Source organism: Phoenix dactylifera, chromosome 2, assembly GCF_051530095.1.
Source record: "Phoenix dactylifera cultivar Ajwa chromosome 2, Ajwa_hap1_PhDact_Kaust_v1.1, whole genome shotgun sequence".
Classification (NCBI taxonomy): domain Eukaryota; kingdom Viridiplantae; phylum Streptophyta; class Magnoliopsida; order Arecales; family Arecaceae; genus Phoenix; species Phoenix dactylifera.
In genome coordinates, this window is record NC_143191.1 from 58,309,534 (window position 1) to 58,323,938 (window position 14,405).

General features: G+C 37.9%; 1 protein-coding gene across 2 annotated transcripts; it reads left to right on the forward strand.

Moving 5' to 3' along the window:
* The first annotated feature begins 763 nt into the window (after positions 1-763).
* On the forward strand, positions 764-14,048 carry LOC103695581 (nuclear pore complex protein NUP98A-like). 2 transcript variants are annotated; one of them, XM_039123495.3, is made up of 13 exons: positions 764-978; positions 1,144-1,206; positions 1,866-2,162; positions 3,213-3,806; positions 4,088-4,315; positions 4,829-5,463; positions 5,633-5,720; positions 5,801-5,861; positions 6,788-6,926; positions 7,174-7,290; positions 7,462-7,645; positions 12,393-12,455; positions 13,083-14,048. In XM_039123495.3, the coding sequence occupies exons 2-13, from the start codon at positions 1,188-1,190 to the stop codon at positions 13,718-13,720; spliced, it is 3,063 nt and encodes a 1,020-aa protein (XP_038979423.3). In that variant the 5' UTR covers positions 764-978; positions 1,144-1,187; the 3' UTR covers positions 13,721-14,048. The 2 variants fall into 2 exon arrangements, with proteins under 2 accessions (XP_038979423.3, XP_088573305.2); XM_088717179.2 differs by having other exon boundaries at positions 769-978; positions 5,633-5,681.
* The last annotated feature ends 357 nt before the right edge of the window (positions 14,049-14,405 follow it).

Genomic DNA, 14,405 nt, shown 5'->3' on the forward strand with positions numbered 1-14,405 from the left:
AGCTTGGACCCGAATCTTTCCATTTACAAACAAGTTGGATTTGGCTTAACCCTTCTCCAACCTGAATATAAAAGTAGCCAAGCTATACCTATTTATTGCAAATGAATTTTTGTGGGTTGGCAGGATTTAGTCCATTTTTGCTATCTCTACCACACCAAAGCGGAGCAAATCGATCGGGCTCCTTTTTTTTCTTTCTTTTCTTATGCCACCAACAGTTTTTTTAAATAGAGCATCAATGAGTGAGATGTTTCATTTCTACTCAAATTCAGCACGCACTAAAAGGTAAGACTAAATAAATTATAAAAATAACTATTTTAGGAGGAATAACTAAGCCGAATAAAATTAAGAACAAAATTCCAAAGTTATTCAAACTAATCACCAACTAAATAAGAATCCTAATCCTCGTAATTAATCTATCCTAATTATTGCAATCTTGTCAGCATCTAAAATAAAACTTAAAAAAAAGAGAAAAAGGTCCACATGAGCAGATGGAGAAGATTGCTGTCCGTTCATATGAAAAAAACAAAGAAAAAATACTGCTCGTAATTATCCAAGACGGGATGGTGAATAGTTGGCGGAGGTTAGGGGGATAAACGAGCTCCTAGATGATTAGGATCCGGTACGAGGTCCTGACACCGATTGTTAAGTAACCGACCTCCCACTACCTGCCACATGAGCATTCAAGTGGGACCCACTTGCCGGTCACGCAAAGGCCTATCTCCGGTGGCGTATTATGGATGTAAAAGGCCTTGTTATTATCTCCGTCCTGCGTGTAGGTCTCCATCCTCCCCTTCCCTTTGTAAACCCCTCTAAATCTAAAGCGCCTCCGACGAGAACCTTACAGAAGAGAGGCCGAGACAAAAGAAAAACCTCCATCCCCTCCCACTCTGAATGCCCTAATTCTCTCTTAGAATTGCGCCTATTTTTCTCTGATTTCTGATTGGATCCAACCCACCGCCTATCTCGGGGTAGAGGAAGGTACGGATTGGAAGTTCGATGTCCTGTTGGAGTTTATCTTTTAATTTAATTCAATCCAGCGTTCTTTTAAAGCTAAAATAGGGGCTGAAAACCCTTGGTCTGCCGCATATATATAGCAAAAGACTTGTCACGAAATTAATCGATGCGTATCTTCTATCGTCGCAGATCCACATCCTCTCCGTCTCAGCGATCGAAGAGAGTTCGCAGCCATGTTCGGCTCCAGCAATCGTATGCTCTCTCTCTCTCTCCCCCCCTTTCTTTCTTTCTTTCGTTTTTATTCTTGGTTTTTATGGGTTCTTTCTGAGTTATGGTTCCTATCAGTGAGAGTATTAGATCGGTGTGTGGAATTTCTTAATTTGTTTCGATTCTTTATGGTTTTGCTTATTTTATGCTCTCATGGCCCTACTGCATATCCTGTTTGCTTCTTGGGAGATCTTCTCGGATTTGATTCTGTGGGTTTGATTTCGACGGTATGCCGAGCTGTTTCCATGTCTGTATTCAATCAGTAGGAATCTTGGTAGATTGTTTTGTTTCTCAATGTTCGAGATTTAGGGTCTTAGGTCTTTTTATTAGTCTTGATGGGAATTGGAGATAGTTGCTCTTGATCTTGCTGCCTTTTGCTGCACGTGGTCACCACTAGTTCGAATGCTATGACTGAAATCTCTCCTGCTTGATGGCTTGTTCTACCTTTTTCAGTTTGATTTTACGTCCACATATGAATATGGTATTTGCTGCTGATGAGCAGCATTAGCTATTTTACTTATCGATTTGCTCTGAAGTATAGTTACAAATTTTCATGTCATGTTATATACTGAGGTTTTCTCGGCTTGTGTGTTGTATTATCTCACCTCCTTTCTACTTCTGATGGCTGCTATTCTGCTGTATAGCATTTGGGCACTCTTCGAGTAGCCCATTTGGTTCCCAGTCAGTGTTTGGGCAGACAAGCAGCTCTAGCACTAATCCATTTGCGCCAAAACCCTTTGGTAGTTCAAATCCTTTTGGCTCACAGGCTGGGAGTTCAATATTTGGCGGCACACCCACCGGTGTCTTTGGGCAGCCTTCCTCGCCTTTATCTTCAACACCTACATTTGGCGCTTCATCAGCATCAACGTTTGGAAGTTCTATGCCTGCCTTTGGGGCATCAACTACTCCTGCATTTGGCAGTTCTTCCCCTTCATTTGGTGGTTAGTATTCCCTGAAAATGAACTATGATGAGTTATCAACAGTCTTTATTGTCGATATTATTTTTATAGTCTAAAAACCATGATATGGTATATTTTGCACATATACCAGTGCTATCATTTTCAGATTATTTTTGTTTTGGTCCAATTCATGGAGTTATTGTTGTCAATCATAATTTTGCTAGCTAATGCAAGTAGTTTTTCTGTTTCGGTGTTGTACATTTATATTATGTCAACTGTCAGTCAATACTTAATTGCTATTTTTACCATATCATGCATTTTTGCAGCCAAGTGGTTTGTACGAGCTATTAGTATTTATTCTTGAAAGGAGTAGCTTTTTAGGATGGGAAGCATGTCTTGCGGCAATATGTTGTTCAAGATACAGATTAATTAACATGCAGAAACAAATACTCATCTTTATTTTCAGTTACTAATTACTATATATTTCTATTTTTTGAGAAAGTAATTGGTACTGGGTTTTCAATGGGTTGCTTGGAAGTGCATTCAGACTGCTATAAATAAAGTCTTGCTGTTATCTCAAATGTCTTTGCTTTCTGATGGTCACCCCTAGTGACGACTTGGCTCCAATAGGAGATTGTTCACTAGATAGAAATTTTAGCTTAATAGACACATTCTTGTAAAGCTACAACCATAAGATGTGATTTAATTGTAACAGACTAATTGACTGCAGGTGAGAATATTAAGATGTTATAAATGAGTTATGGGGAAGTGCTTATCATTCTTGAAGAGGAGTGTTCTCAGCAACAGGTTTAAAATATAGTTACTATATAAATGAAGGAGCCAACATTGCAAACCCTTCCTCTTTATTCTATCTAATTCCTAAATCCTACTTACCTATTGATGTTTGTAATATATCGAAACTTATTATATATTTGAACTGCAGTTCTTACAAATAGAATTAATTGTTTTTGCTTCTTTATTGCCATTAGCATATTATTGTGATATTGATCAGTCAATTTTGTCAATATAAAACTTATGTCTTCTGTTACTCTTGAATGTTCTCTGACATTGAACCACCCTTCCGCTTTATAGGATCATCTATGTTTGGGCAGAAGCCAGCCTTTGGAGGCTTTGGGTCATCACCTAGCCAATCAAGTCCATTTGGTAGCACATTTCAGCAATCACAACCAGCATTTGGCAGCAATCTTTTTGGTTCCTCCACACCATTTGGTGGATCAAGTCAACCTGCATTTGGCGCTACAAGCACCCCAGCCTTTGGCTCTACAAGCACCCCTGCTTTTGGTGCCACAACCGCCCCCTCCTTTGGCGCTACATCTTCTCCAGCCTTTGGTGCCACAACTACGCCAGCATTTGGGTCCACATCAACTTCAATATTTGGTAGTGCAGGAGCAGCATTTGGGGCTTCGAGTTCCCCGGCTTTTGGTTCTACAGGCACAGCAGCCTTTGGTGCGCCAAGTACCTCAGTGTTTGGATCGTCAAGCACTCCAGCATTTGGTGCATCCAGTACGACATTTGGATCTTCAAATGTTCCTGCTTTTGGTGCATCAAGTACTCCTTCTTTCAGCTTTGGTTCCACACCTTCGTTTGGTCAGTCAACATCTGCGTTTGGCAGCGCCCCATTTGGAACAACTCCATCTCCTTTTGGCGCTCAGAGTTCGCCATTTGGTGAGTTTTTTCCTCCATAATAATTTACTTCATGCTTCCATACACAGTCTGAGATGATTGCTGTTTGCTGGTTGTGCAGCTACTAGGAGGTTGAAACTAGTTTTTTAAGCAGTTTTTTCTTTTTAATGACATTCATATGGCTTGAAGTATTATATAGTCTTCTACCACATCTCTTCTTCTACTTTCTCTCCTATTTTAGCTCCCTTTCTGCATTTCTTTTTTTTTTTAATTATTTTTTTCTCTTATTTTTTTTCCTGTCTTTGTGTATTAATTCCTTGCAGGTGCTCAGGCAACAACACCAACATTTGGTAGCCCAGGTTTTGGGCAATCAGCTTTTGGAGGTCAACTAGGAGGAAGCAGAATAGCAGCTTATACCCCAACACCTGAGGCTGATGGTGGCAGTAGTACTCAGCCTGCTGGAAAACTGGAGTCCATATCCGCTATGCCTGTGTATAAAGATAAGAGTCATGAGGAGTTGAGATGGGAGGACTATCAACGTGGAGATAAAGGTAAAAATGAATTATTCTGAGCATTTTTCATTCGCATAGTTGAAAAACCTTTTCTTTCTTTTTTCTATATCATTATTGTGACAGAAAATTCTTGAGGTTAAGGGGGTTTGTTTTTGACTCTTTTTTATTTTGTGTGAGCATGCTTTTCGTATGTGATAGGATTATAACTTTACATCAGTATTTTGCATGTGGCCATAAAGATCCCTTTTTGTTAGCGCTTCGTAAGAGTGTAATAGGATTACAAATGACGACTTAATGTGAGTTTGCTTTCTTGGTAAGTAACTTAATGTATTTTATTTTCTCTCAATAACCAATGTATTACTTGAGACACACTTTAGGAAAGCAGGTTTCTTCCTTTTATTTTGGTTCTATACTTTGCACTGTCTATGTGAACTCATGTAGTTTGCAGTCTGTCAGCATGTCTAGTTTTTATCTTATTGTTTAGATTTATTTCTCACATTGCCCTTTTCTATTAATCTATTCACATTATGAGGTTTTAATGTTAAATTTCAGGTGGACCCAACCCTTCTGGACAGCCTGCAGGCGGGATTGGTTTTTCTGCTCCAACACAATCAAGCCCTTTCGGTTCCACAGGCACATTTGGTCAACCTACTGCTAACCCTTTTTCATCCTCCACATCTTCTAACCCCTTTGCACTTAAAACACCAACTTTTGGTTCATCTGGATTTGGTCCTTCATCTAGTTCGATTTTCAGCTCACCATTTAGTTCTTCCTCATCAAGCCCTTTTGGTTCAACGTCTTCTACTACTTCACTGTTTGGGGCTCCGACTGGTGCCGGATTTGGTCCAAGTTCTTCACCATCGATTTTTGGTGGAACTACCACACCTGCTTTCAGTTCATCACCCTCGATTTTTGGTTCTTCAATGACGGGATCAAGTTCATCGTTTGGTACTGGCCTGAGTTTTGGTAACACTCAATCATCTGGGTTATTTCAGTCCTCAACTCCATCTTTTGCGCAAACGCCATCCCCTTTTGGACAGCCGTCTGCAGGGTTTCAGCAGACCACCCCTTCTTTTGGTTCAAATCTGTTTAGCTCACCATCAACTGGGTTCGGGGGAAGTTTGTTCAGTAATCCAACACCTTCATTATTTCCTTCAAGCACTCCAGCAGGATTTGGTCAATCAACTGTAAGCCACCCTTGAACTGTTGTTCTGTGTAAATTATCATAGTCATCCTTGCCACTTATGCTAACCTGATAAAGTATAATAGCAATTTGTGTTGTTCTTTCCATGTATGGTTTTATTTTAATGCCTGGTGGTGTTTTAAATTTGAATTATTGCTTATTTTTCTGTATAGCCTTCTCTTTCAACACCTTTTCAACCGGCTGCCCCAACTCAGACAGCAAGTACGTTTTCCTTTGGTGGCTTTGGTCAGACACAGCCAGGTTGCTCTAATATGTTTCCCTTTCTCTGCTTCTACTTAATTCTTCAAGCACTTTGTGTTGATGTTTTCTTGACTTTTCAGCATCTTCGAGTGGCTTTGGCAGCATGTCTAATATCTTCAGCCAGGGCGCATTTGGGCAACCGTATGCTCCATTTCCTACCCTATTTACTAATTTTTAAGATTGCGGGATTAATACTTGGCAGACATTGCAGGCGATGTACTGTAACTTTTGCAATTAGTGATAAATAATTGATATGCTGCAGCCTCTTTTCTTGTTCTGAGAAATGGAAAACCCGTCTTGATGTTTTGAGTATTGGAAAGATATTGACATCATGTTTGATGGCATAGAAAAGTTACCGTCTATGAAAATGGTGAACAAAAAAATAATTTGATGTTCACATTTCGGTATCCAGTTTGCTGGATACGGATATCCATTTGCACTTGCATACATCTGTATCCCATACTAATACGGATATAAATTGTTTATGAAATATTTTTTGAATCTTAATATGGATACAGATATTGATGATACAAATATTTGGTTATCCTTTTTTGGATTGAGATATGGATCTCTGCATATTAGAAAGATGATTACTCATCTTAATGGCATACTCATTTAGTTATATAATTTAATTTATGTTGTTTGTTTTGAAGACTTACCTTTCAGTGGATAAAATTTTTTTAGGATCTTGTCATATCATGTGTCATTTGTTTATATGTTTGAAATGGTACAGAAACTTTAAATATTCAATATATAGCTTTAGTTGTATATAGAAAATATGGATACTGCCTGATTCATATCCATATTTTCTTTTAAGAAAATATATAGTTTGATTTAATATACTTGTATTCATATTTGCTGAATATAAGTGGATATTAACATGGATAATACCAATATCCAATCAATACCCAATCTGTTTTAGATTTATTGTTTTTCTTTTTTGATAACTAGACTGACAAATTCAATGGCATTACCATAGCTGTGCCTCATTGCCTTTTTTTTTACTATGCATCCCTGTTTGTTTAATATCTGATGATTTATCCATTTTAATGTGCCTTACGAAGCAGAGTTGCTAGTCAGTCTAATATGGTCATGCAACCAGCTCCTATTACAAATCCTTTTGGCACTCTTCCAGCAATGCCTCAGATGTCCATTGGTCGTGTTGGCTCTGCCCCTTCAATTCAGTATGGAATTTCTAGCATGCCTGTAAGTTTAACATTTTTTCTACCATGGTCCTCAATATATGATTGGTCTATACTATATGAGCATGGTTCTTTTGGTGTATGCTCTATTTGCAATTTTTCTATTCTTTTTTTTAGATGTTTCTCCAAAGAGTGGGGACTAACTATTTGCGACATTGAAGTTATTTTATTATATGACCAATAATCTATCAGCACAGAACAAATGTGTTAGCTTTGCTCATTAATAAAAATGCTAACTTACTGCACTACAGGTTTCTGAAAAGCCCACTCCAGTAAGAACTTCCTCTTTGTTGGTTCCAAGACACTTGTCTCAGAGAAGGATTAAGTTGCCAGGCAGGAAATATCATCCTAAAACTGATGGCCCAAGGGTGAGAAATTACTATAGGGCCAGCCTATATCTCAATTCTCTCATATTTTGTCCTGAGAAAGGAACATATAAATTTTTAAGAGCGCTCATAAAATTTTCTCCTTGTTATGTATGCTCCTGTTATGTAAATGTTTAAAGCAGATCACTTGCTAACAGTTTGGTTTATATGCAGGTTCCATTTTTTAGCGATGATGAAGAAGCACCCTCAACACCCAAGGCAGATGCTCTTTTCATACCAAGGGAGAATCCCAGAACACTGATTATTCATCCAATTGAGCAATGGCCCTCAAGAAATAGCATGGAGAAACAGACTATCCCAAAAGACAAACCCGTCCCAAGTCCAACTAATGAAAATGGTAATATATGGTTCTGTTACGATACTTGATATTGATTGTTTGTTATGTTCTTTTACAGCTTATTGTGGCATCTAATGCTTGTAGTACACGTGATTTGCTAAATAAGAAAGTGTTCTTGTTCAGAGTCAGTAATGCTTTGCTGTATTCATGAAGTTGTTAATGATGGAAACTTGTGCATTCTTGCAGTATTTCTTTTTAGGTCTGACAATAGTGGGAAGTAGAGGGCAGGCCTTGGTTCAATGGTAAGGTTTTTCTATCATTACATGGGTGTCATGGGTTTGAAACATAAAAGCAGCCTCTTTATATGTGGGGTTAAGGCTGCATACTTCCAAACCTCCCCAGACCCCACAGTGGCGGGAGCCTCATGCATTGGGGTGCCCTTTTATGATAATGGAAAGTACAAAATGCTGGGAACTACACTGATAGATTAATAAAACTGAAATGCTGGAATAAAGAAGATAATGAAGGGGAGATGGATTAAGGAACCACATTCTGAGACCATGAAGTCTAATCCTATAGCTGTCTGCAGGGATCTGATACAAAATTTAATTGTTTTTGATGACCCAAGAGGAAATATAGGGACATGGGCTTCATCTGTCACAGGTGACATCTCATCATTAGTAATGATTGGAATCTCTCCGATAAATGATATTGATGTGCAAAAAGGTTCTCTATTTCTCCTATAGGGCACCAAAATCCAAAGAATAAAGATAATTAATTATATTGACTGCTTTTCAGCTAGAGCAATCCTAGCAAGACTCCACTGAATCATTTGTGTTTGAGAGAACTGAAGGCCAAATTTTTTCTTCTTGCAACTAATGGATGGTACAAATCAGGTAGAAGTCTCAGCAAGACAATCTGTTCTCCATCTTTTTATGATAGTTGGGAAAGTTTGAAATCCCAGTGGACCAGGAAATTAAGTTCAAAGGAAAGTTTAAAGTCCATATCACAGCATCTGTAGTGAAAACTGTCACCTTCCAGCCAGTCAGCTGGCTGATTGTGTTGTATTGACATGAGTTGGTCTGTAACAGTAAATCAACGATTTCCATTGCTTCAAGTCTTGTAAAACTGAGATGGTAGAACTTGTCATCCTTTCCATTGAGTGTTCTTGGGGGCTTTTGGGGAGCATAATTGTTTCACCTCTTATCTTTGTTTTTCAGAAAATGGCATCTTAAATTGTAAAACAGAAAACATCTTATGAATTGTTGACCTTGCACAACAATGTTTTGATGAAGTATCAGGATTCAAGGAGTGCATGACTAATAGAAACTGGTGTACTGGTGACTATTGAGTGGATGCTGCTCCTCTTATATGCCTCAACCTCCTCATCGTTTTTTACCTTCCACTCATGGAAAAGATTCTTGTTAATAGAGGGAAAATTGTCCTTACTAAATCCACTTTCATTTTTTATGTTTTTTTTTTAGCTGTCTCTTACTGTAATTGTCGAAGGAGCTTCAATAATGATTTATTTTGAAATGGAGTAATGGTGCCTGGAGATGATGTCATATTAACTGGAAGAGCAATTTGGATAACTTTGTGTTTTCAGAATTGGAAAAGGTTAGCTTTTGGAGGAAATTTTAATGGCTAAGTGTGGATATGAGGAAGAAGTGATGGAATGGAAGTTGAGAGGAAGCAAGATGCATCTGTTGAGAAGTTGACTAATGATGGGTTGAAGTATTCCAGATAGTTGTCCTTTCACTGCTTGAAAGGTGATAGGATGTGTATGTGGCAGAATAGATGGGTACGTCAGTTACTTCTGAAGGACCTCTGACTCCACTCTTGGAAGTTGGTGTCAATTGGTGATTTGCTTTTAATAAAGTGCTTTGGGAGCAGAGCGCTGCTGGTAATATTGTGTGGATTGTAGCTTCTAAATTGAAGTTTGTAATGAAGAATTCCTCTAACCTTGTCAAAGATCTTAGGTGAGGTTTATCTTCCATGAGTTGGAGATAATTGAGAACGAAATATTTGTTTTTTTGGTTTTTTCAAGTATCTTTTTAGCTGAAACATTGTCATGGTGTTTTAGTCCCTGTGTAGTGCTTCTTCAAAGCTTCACTAAGGAGGATTTGTAGCAAAGCTGAGGTTTCTGTCTTCACTATTCATCTTAATCTATAGCTAAGATTCTGAGTCAATTGCAGTCCGGGCATTTTTTTTTTTCAGGAGCTTAGTAGACACTTCAACTGCTTCTAGAAAAGTTGGTAACATATCCAAGTCATGGAAGGACTCTATTATTAGTTTGATGAGATAGCCACATAATTTTGGTGCTTCTGTAAAATGTTATGTCAATAAACCAGTCAATTGTCTCATATAATGGCTCTTCATTGCTGTTTAATGATTGTGTTTCCATGTGGACTTTGGTGAAGAATGTGTACAGGGCTTGCTGCTAAAGAGGTCTTTAAGGACTGTCTTGGTAATGCTTGTTGTTCTATTTGAGTAGGATATGTATCTCGATGTCTTATGTTATTGGTTTGGTTAAGAGAAGTCATACAGATTGTTTTGGAGTGGTTTAGGTATCCTTAGATATGGGCTCTTGGGATACCAAAGTATAAAAATTAGTTAATGAGAATCAGAACATATTGTTGCCCACCCTTTCAAAGGAGCAATACTACACAGACAAATTTCAGCATGTTGTTTGTTATTATTTTTCATCTTTTACTCTGCCCTTTTGCTTTTGCTTTTGCTTCTTGATACCTAGTTGCATTGCTCTGCCTGTTTGTGAAGTAAAAGGTATCATAGCAAGTAAAGTACTTGTATTGGATGATGGCTGTGAAGAAGATTTTTGCAGATGGTTGTTATCATAAGTTACCCAAATTGTCATTTAGTGTTTATACATGTGCTTGAGTTCAGAGTAATAACTATTGTTTTTTCTGTTAAATAACATGGCCTACTTAACCATTGTTTGACGTTGTTACTGCCCTAGATGTGCTGCCATCATTTGTTTCTCCAACTATTTCTCTCATTGTATTGGACCATCATTTTAGGCACAAATAACAAGATAAAGCTCATGATGTACTTGGTAAATTTGTTCAATTCATGTTCTTTTGATATCGGAACCTTTGAATTAGAGCTTGTATAGTAGGTTGAATCAAAGTTTATTTGCTACTTCAACCTTCTTGTCCTTTCCTCATTATGGATGAAAGAAGCATGAGCTTGAATAATAATGAGCTTAGTAACACTGCTTAAGTTTATGACATGGTGTTTTGACAAATGGTTATAACATGCTCTAGTTTCTAGGTTGTGAAATTGGAATCGGGATGGGTCTGAGATGGATTTGTCCAACACATATCCTCAAAGGTTTTCAGTATGCAAATTTGATGTAAATGTGTATAATAGTAATTGGAATACGGTTTAATTTGAAGGAAGATATGTTTTCAGAATTTATTGACCACAGAGAAGTTTTAGAATAATATATTTGTTAATGGAATTTTTTATTGTAAATTTTTATGTAGGATTATATACTTTGTTAAAAATTTTCCAAGTAAAAGAAAAGTTCGTGACATTTGTCTATGTAAAATAATTTTATTCATCAATTTCTTTTTTCCTGTAATTGTGAATCACATGAATCGTTGCTGTATAAGTAAAACTGTCACTAATCAATGTTGTTAATTTGTACTGTTTTGCCAAAAGAAGCATTCGGAGTCGTAAATCTGTTAGTTATAGGAAATTCATTTGAATGATGATGAAACTAGTTTCGTAGATACTCACGAGCAATTATTGAATGTACCATGCCAAGACCAAGTAGGAGTTCCCCTTTAATGACTGCAATTTACCAATGTGAGCTTGCAAGGCAAAGGTTGCAGAAAGGAAAATGAGGATTGAGAGTTCTGGGACTGTTACTGGATTTCAGATATGATAGTACTGCCTATGTGCAAAACATAAAGTTGTTTTTCAAAGCATTATTCTATTTCTTCTTTTTGGTGCTTCCATCTATTTCATGTATTAACTATAGACAGCAAATCTTGTTTAATTTTAGAAAAGGTTAGTTTTTTTTGAAAGAAAATATAATGTTCTAGCAACATGTTATGCGCTCCTTGCATTGGTGTGGTTTCACAATTCTATTGGGGCGACACACCCAAGCGAAGTGGTATTTCACAAGGAAGAACCCTTGAAAATAGTGTGTCATGCATCCTATATGAATATTGAGATCATTCTGACAAAGAATATTGCTATAAGTGAAGTCTGCCCACTTGGTTTACTGCCATTTTATGTTTATTGACTGTTATATGAAAAATTAATATCCATTTCTAAATTTCGATAGCCATTTTATTTTTAACCGCTGGCATGTTCATAAGTGTACACACACAACAGGGTAACTGTAGCAGAAACAAGCCTAACTGTGTAGTTTACAGGGATTAAATGTAAAGTGCAACTTCTTATGGGCTAAACGTAAAGTGGCAATTAAACAAAGCCACGGGTGCTAAGTTCTCCGATAATAATTTTAACTGGCTTCAAGAAATCTTGTTCTACAAACTGTTCTGGCTTTTGATTATCCTGGGCTGTTTCAGTATCTTTCTGGTGCTAATGCATACCAAACCACTCCCAATTGCTTACCAATTACAGAAGCACATTACCTGTCACCATTGAAAATGCGTATTACCTTTGGTTTGGTTGCTGATGCATTGTTTATGTTGTCATCAATAACTTCTAGATTTCAGAATGAGTTTTTGTTTATTCTATTGCCCTGGAATCAAGTCGTAATATGATTTCTTCTACTCTGTTATTTATGATATGATTAATGTTTTTTCTTCAGGTAAGGTATCAGGAGAGCCATCTGCTCCAGCTCTTAATGAATCCTTTGCAGAGTATCGTGATGGTAAGTTTGTTTTCTACCACAATATCCACTATTTTTTCTTTCATTTTACTTAGTGATACTTCTCTGACGTTCAAGAACATGGAATAGTTCTTCAATTGTTGCATGCAAAAGATGTTTGTTTTCATTTCAAGATAAGGAACAAAATAGGCTTGTTAGCTTGAAATGTACCTTAATCAGCCAAAATGAAGAATGATCTCAATTCCATTGTAGACGTGTTGCTGTATGATGTTGTTTGGTTTAAATAAACTTCTGTCTGGTGGTCATTCATGCGGGAAAAGAGAGAAGGTTGCCTAAGGGCGATGGGTAGGTAATGACTTTTGGAAAGAAGGAAAAATAAAATCTTAACTATTAAGGGCTCATCAACCCAGAGAAAATATATAAAGGAACAAATTTAGAGATAAGTTACATGGAAAAACCTATTTTAGATTGCTCATTTGCATAGACTCAGGTGATGAATGCACAAAATATTTGAATTTAGCTGCAGTGGATTTTGTCTTACTAGCGAGGTTGTTTGACCTTGACTCTAATTGTAGCTCTTTGTAGCAAATATTGATAATGATGACGTGATCATATCCATTATTATGTTGCTACTACTTGCTAACCTCCGAAATGGTATCAATAATGCAGAACGGCCAACTGAGAATGGCAGCACCAGGGAGCAAAATAGCACTCTATCACCATCCAAACCTGCCCATAAGGCATATGACATTCAGGATGATCATACACAGAAGGGGATCCAAGCTGCGATTGTCTACGAGCATGGCGCAGACATCGAGGCTTTGATGCCCAAGCTGCGCCATGCTGATTACTACACTGAGCCTCGGGTCCAGGAGCTGGCGGCCAAAGAACGGGCCGAGCCAGGCTTCTGCCGTCGTGTGAAAAATTTTGTGGTAGGAAGGCTTGGCTTTGGGAGCATCAAATTCTATGGAGAAACAGATGTCAGGAGGCTTGACCTGGAGTCCATCATCCAGTTCAACAACCGTGAGGTGATTGTGTACAAGGATGAGAGCAAGAAACCTCCAGTAGGACAGGGGCTTAACAAGCCTGCAGAGGTTACGCTGCTTAACATCAAGTGCATGAATAAGAAAACGGGCCAGCAGTACATGGAAGGGCCCAAGATTGAAAAGTACAAGGAAATGCTGATGAAGAAAGCTCAGGAGCAGGGTGCCGAGTTTATATCATATGACGCGGTCAAAGGTGAGTGGAAGTTCAGAGTGAAGCATTTTAGTTGCTATGAGTTTAGTGATGGAGATCCAGATGCTTAATATAGCTCAGGTTGGAGATACGCAAAAGAGGGTTTTCTATCGTCATGGACTGCCATCTTTGCTGCTCTTTGTTCATTCCTGAAGGGTCTCGAGGAGGGGAAGAAAGGATACCCCGCTTTTTTCTTTTTCTTTTTCTTTTTCTTTTTCTTTTTTTTGTACAGAATCTGTAGGGAATAGTGGTGTGCTTGTGTTTTGTCTATTGCGTCTATCTTAAGCTTCTTTTTTTTTTCTTTTTTTGGCGAGTACATGGTCTCCGGTATCGGGTACCTTTCAAATTATTTTTGTAAAAAAAAGAATGATGCCCAATTGGAGTTATGGTTTTCTTGTATGCATCTCTCTCCCTCGGTCTGAAGCCGTAACCACAAGAATTGGATGAAAGGACCTCTAAAATAAGCATGGAGGTTGTGGTATCCACCATGCTTCTTGTCTGTGGCACATTGTTATTACCATATTGTCGTTATGCCACCACCACTCATGCCATCAATTTGCCACCAGGACAACCACAACTACCTCGTCCATCTCTATCACCATATTGCTGCTATTGTTGTTACCTTTGCTATTTTACTATTGCCTCTCCGCCAATAATATCAGCAACAATATCATTATCCATGCTTTCTTCGTCTCTGCTGTCACTACATCTACAACAACTAGGGCCACTACATCTATAACAACTCGAACGTTTATA